General features: G+C 34.0%; 1 protein-coding gene across 9 annotated transcripts in view; it reads left to right on the top strand.

Moving 5' to 3' along the window:
• The window catches only part of GRIK2 (glutamate ionotropic receptor kainate type subunit 2), a 422,385-nt gene that overhangs the window by 327,955 nt on the left and 88,430 nt on the right, over positions 1 to 6,000 (top strand). For all 9 annotated transcript variants that reach the window (XR_003991913.1, XM_032920016.1, XM_030489997.2 and 6 more), the window contains one exon: positions 1,103 to 1,320. Coding sequence is in view for 8 of the 9 variants with exons in the window: in XM_032920016.1 (XP_032775907.1) it covers positions 1,103 to 1,320 (218 nt within the window). In the remaining variant the exon portion in view is untranslated. The remainder of the gene's footprint in view (positions 1 to 1,102; positions 1,321 to 6,000) is intronic.

Here is a 6,000-nt window from a genome sequence, read left to right as displayed (position 1 = left end):
TTATAATGTTATGGAAAAAAATCCATACATGCTCATTTATAATAAAAATTTCTGGTTGTAAATTACATTGAATTTTATTTTTAGTAATTAGGCACAAGAGGAGTTTATGTGCTTCAATTTGTCTCATTAGATTCTAAATTAGCATTGACAATTATGCAAATTACTATACAGTATCTGTCTCCCCTCTCCATTCTTTAGTGCCATGAGCAGGCAACTCCAGCAATGCATTATAATCTGTCTTTATCTAGTTTATGCATAGCAGTCTTATCTTTTCATTGCTGCTCTATCAAATTAAGCGTGTGGCATTAAGCCACCCATGTTGATCTGAAATTGTGGGGCTACCTATAGAGATGGGAGATGTTAATTTTTTTATGTAAGTAGTTAATGAGCAATCATTTACAGCAATGTAAATGGCAAAAGTCCAAAGCGTATTTATAAAAGATTTCAGAATGTATATTTCAGATATTAAATAGTTTTGTTCCATACCTGCTTCTCTCATCAGTAGCTTATTTTTACTTAAGTAAGTGAGTTTTTAAGAAGTACTTAATATTTATGTAGTGCCTTGACGATAAAGAACTGTACAAGTGCTTCAATATTAGTATTAACTTAGAGGCTCAGCCCAGACAGGATTTTTCATAGAATTGTAGAATCATAGAGTAGTTAGGGTTGGAAAGGACCTTAAGAGCATCTAGTTCCAACCCCGCTGCTATGGGCAGGGACACCTCGCACTAAACCGTGTCACCAAAGACTCCATCCAGCCTGGCCTTGAACACTTCCAGGGGTGGAGCATTCATAATTTTTCTGGAAAGCCAGTTCAAGTAACTGCTTTCTTCACATTGAGATATATATATTTATAAATTTTAAAAGGCATTGATCACTGAACCTCCCATTTCTATCTATTGATTCCCACAGCTCCAAAAGTGTAATCTGTCCTTATTTTTCATTTCAGTTGTGTGTGTTTGTACAAGCAGTACATGTAAGCCTGTAGCCTAAAGATTTTTTTGCACAGTGATTCCATCTCCCCACTGTGGCAAAAAGTGCTGAACACTTATTAATTATTTTCTGTGCATTGGTTTCACCTTTCTCCCCTGGTTTTCATTAGGTTCTGAGCTCATGCCCAAAGCCCTTTCCACCAGGATAGTGGGAGGCATTTGGTGGTTTTTCACACTTATCATCATTTCTTCGTATACTGCTAACCTAGCCGCCTTTCTGACAGTGGAACGTATGGAATCCCCTATTGATTCTGCTGATGATTTGGCCAAGCAGACAAAGATAGAGTATGGGACAGTTGAAGATGGAGCAACCATGACTTTCTTCAAGGTAAGCTCTATATTGTTTGAAAAGATGCTATGTCCGATTGCAGGGGGAAAACTTGTACGCATTGCTAAGAAGCAACAGATATGATTCTTGCTGATGTCAAAAGCAGTTGAAAATCACTTTTTGAGGATTTGCAAGATAGCAAAGGAATCAAATGTAAAAACTCATATGAGAAATAAAAGGCAATTTCTCTGATGATTTTTGCTTAAAGAATTGAATTTATTGCAGTAGAGTAGGTGAAGAAACAGGAACACTTTGCTCAGACAGATCTCTTATAGCCATGTACAGGAATGAGTTTTGTCAGGTTAAGAGCTACAGTATCAGTTCAATAGCATTATACTTCATTTTTGTCTTTTTTTAAGCAATCTGACGACATAAAGAATATTAGTCGCTGGGCTGAGAAAAACCTTTAGGACTTCGTATTTTTGAGAATCTTTTGAATGAATTCTGGGGTCCATATAAAAAAGCTCAGATTCTGCCAGGTTTTCTATTCCTTTTAATCTGATATTCAAATAATTCCATTTTAAATATAGTGAAATATGCTGCTGAATTAGAGAGAAATCTTGTCTAACTTCATCAAGCACTTAAGTGGGCTTAAATTAGATGTATGCATGACAGGAGAGAGGATGGTTTGTTCTCAAACTCTTATGTTTGATAACACAGAGGTGTCTCGAATCTCCCAAACAAGGAGGTGTTTACCAATATTTGTCTGATCTTTGGTATATTTTGAAGACTTCTAGCTAGTGTATTCTGTTTTTATGAGTTGTTATGCTGTCACCTAAAGCTTTGCTGTGTCCATTACACTGGCATTTGAAATTAGACAAACTGAGGTCCAAGGTAACTTGTAAACTGCTGCATAAATTGAAGAATGTGTTATGCGTTATTAGTTCCTCTCATCAGATTCAGACAGTACAAAAATCTGTTTAGATATCAAGGCTAAATAATCACTATTTACTCTTATTACCTTAGAGCAAATTGAAGTGTACATGTAGTTTTAATTTTTTAAAATGTTACAGGGGTTCAGCTTGTGCTTGGAAATGAAAGTCCATTCAATTTCTGTATATTGGAATGTTTTAGGCTGTTTAACTTATAGCATACATTGGCATGTTTCTGAGTATTTTCCCCAGAATACATGTTGGAAAAGGATGAACTTTATAGAAGTAACTAATCAATTAGAGGTCTCTTGATGTCAGGAAATATGTGAAGCAATTGAAAGAAACAACATTGAAATTTTGAAGATAGAGGTTTTTTAAAAGTTAAAATTATTTATATATAAGGCCACAAGGAGATGACACAAAAGTATTTATTGAGTTACCAGAAAACACTATAGGACACCAATTTCATTTTTGTTTGTCAGAAAACTTTGAACTTTTTCTAATTCAGATGTGAACTGTGGATTCTGAAATATTAGGAAGCAAGTTTAAATTAGCAATGTGTTTCCTTCTTGTTGCCAGAACCACTTTTCTCTGCATCTTCTTAATTTTTAGTTTTCCTTCTCCCCACCCTTAATTTTCTCTCTCATTCATTCTTTTTCCTTTTTTGTATGTGCATAATCTGTGGGGGTTTTAAGCACAGAGAATATTTCTCTTTCTCTGGATGTTTTTCCTTTTGCATAAAGATATACTCCTCCCTTTTCTGCACAAGTCTTTCTTTCTGCTCTCTTTCTTCTGTTTCTATTTATCTAGATATATTTTGTGTTTATCTAGTATATTATATCCAAGAGCTAGAGAGAACCTACTTTTAACGAAATAGTAATTGCACATCCTGCATGGAAGATTTTTGTTTGCAGTTGGAATAACCTAGACTTACACAAAACGAAGTTATTGTATCAGATCACGTACATTGGTATTGCTTTTAGTACATAAACAAATTCTTCTTCACTGTGAATAAAAAAGAAATCAGAACAAAACACAGGATTTCTTTATTCAATTGGTATATTTAAGGTCAAATTAAGGTTTATTCTGTGGAACAAACATTTTCTAGGCTATATGTGTGAATAGATCATGGTTAGTAAGTGTTTTGTGACATGAGAATGCACTGATAGTTAAGAACTCCTGTTCCAGGTAGCAACCAAATGATTCCAAATATTTTTCTGATGTGTACCATCTTATCTAGTAGTATGCAAATTAATTGATATTGTTTACCTAATGGATCTAAACTTAAGAAGTAGATACAACTGTTCTTGTAGTTCAGCCAATAAGTGAAAATCATGCTTAAAAAGAAAAGTAAATGGAAACTATGTAATCTCATTCGATTAATTCAGTGTCTGGAGCAACTTCCAGGTGGAAATTAGAATTTGCTTGATGTAAATGTTATTTGCTCCAGCTATCTGCGTAAGGAGTACAATTTAACTAGATATATATATTCTATGAAAGATAAGATAGACCAAAACGTTTGTATACAGCCTGTTACAGCAAACTTTCTGGTAAAATTAGGTATTTTACCTAATGAGGTTGAGTTTCAGAAAACAAGATACTACCGTTCTGGTAAACATAGTATATATGTATTTGTGTGTTTTCAAAATATACTTCTATTTTGCATCAGCAAATTGCTTCAGGAATGTAATTTATTACATGAAGAAAAAGAAAATGGAAGAAAATATTTTAAAGACCGTAAATGGAATTGCCTTCCAAGGTACTACTAGAGTTGAACAGCTCATAGATATTACAACTAAATAATAATTTAAAAAGCACTTAAGAACATGAAACTGATAAAGGAAGATAAAAACTATCAGAAAAATATCTTAAGTTACAGAAGTGACACTGGAGGTAGATAATATAGAAAAATATAGATAGTATAGAAAAGACAGAAGAGTTGCATGTTTCTGCATTGTGTGTAAAAAACCAGGGTAAATATTCACATTTTAAATTCCTTTCAGAATAATTTCTGTTTTACCAGTAAGCTAAAGGAGAGGTTTAAATGGTGTATATTATTTTCTCTGATATATATATACAAGTAAATTTCAAGTAGGAAGTAACACTGCCATTTTATATGACATTAGGGAAACTTAATGAACTATTGTGTTATGTTCTGGTGACCACACTTTGAAAATATGTTTAAAATTGGAAAGAGTTCATTGAAGGTGAAGGAACTACTGTAGGCCTGGAAATAAACATTGTAGTTAGAGGCTAAAGAAGATCAGTCTGTTTAATCTGCTGAAGATAAGGTTAAGAGGGGACTTGATCAGAGTCTGTAAATGCCTTAATGGAAATGAGACTTTTGACAGTAAATGACTGTTTAATCTAGCAGAAAAAGGCATAATAAGGTCCAGTGGTTCAAAGGCAAAATTAGGCAAATTCAAACTAGAAATAAGGTGTATAATTTTAAGAGTGAGAGTCATAAGTGCTACAACTTATCTAAAAGTTGGCTAGATTCATCCATCACATGCAGCAACTGTGAGGAAAATGGATACAGCATAAACCAAATGCATTATGCTTTTGATTTAGAGGTTACACAATGAAACATATAGTCTTCATTATACAGGAGCTGAGATTACTTTTTAGTAGCCCCGTCTTACTTCAAAAATCTATGAGAGTATGAGTTCTGGGGGGGGGAAGGGGGGTGTTGCACAAAAATGGTTGAGAGGATATATTTATTATCTGCGTGTATGTTTTTCTTTAGCTCCTTTGTCTTGTTTTAATGAGAGTGGATTGGGTGAAAGTGTGGCATTACGTTACAAGAAGACATGAAAGCACCAGATGGTTTCCTAATGTTAAATGAAATTATCATATCTTGGTAATAGTTATTAGTTCCAATCACAGTGAGGCTTGGTAGCTGCCCATGAAACTGACAATAATTTCTGCATAAATTATCTATATAGCAGTTGTTGAATTATCTCTTAAAAAATCTTTGGAACCTGGACAAAGCTGTGTGATGCTAAAACTAAAGTGTATTTTTTTGAAGGAGAAACTAAATGGGAATCTGACAAACAAAGTAACTGCTAGATTAAAACTACTAGATTAAAAACTGCTAGATTAAAATCTCAGAGAGCACACGGAATATGTGTTGAAAATACTGTTGCCTATGCGGGTCAAACATCCCTGTGAAATAGCTTTGATGAAAAAGGAGAATATTGTCTCCAGAGGTTTATTAGGTCCTCCAGATCATCGTGTGCCTCCTCATGGACTGAGAAACATGACATTACACCTCTTTTTAGAAGCCAGAAGTTAAGGAAATTGCTCTCTCCTCTTAAGATCTGCTTATCTAGTTGGAGCATAGAAAGGAAGTAATTTTACAAATCTATTTGTTATATGCCTGGTGGGTCTTGTGAGCCATTTCATTGGCAACAACAAAGAAAACCTTAGTATTATCCAAGAATTAGAAGGAAAGAAATGTGAAAGTAGATCCTAAACTATATCTGCTCCTAGGCTTGTAGTTTCCACTACTGGTGTTTCTCAAATTGCGGAGGTTTTCTTAGTTATGAACTTCTCTTTTTTTCTTTTGGCTGCTCTTGTCACTATTGACCATTTTCAAATTTCAGAAGCCTGTCTTCCTTCCTTTGGAATAAAATAAAATAAAAAAAATTATTATTTTCATGAAAGATACTCACGCTAACTGTTATTGGATAAAAAAGCTCAGATTTTTCATTGCCTCTGATTTCTGTGGTCTCTCAGTCTATGCTTCTCAAAATCCCAGTGTCTGTTTTCTTGCTGAATGACAGTTCTGAAATTGAGAAGAACAATG

The sequence above is a fragment of the Strigops habroptila genome, chromosome 6 (assembly GCF_004027225.2).
Source record: "Strigops habroptila isolate Jane chromosome 6, bStrHab1.2.pri, whole genome shotgun sequence".
In the NCBI taxonomy this organism is placed as follows: Eukaryota; Metazoa; Chordata; class Aves; order Psittaciformes; family Psittacidae; genus Strigops; species Strigops habroptila.
This window is presented reverse-complemented; position numbering and strand designations above follow the sequence as displayed.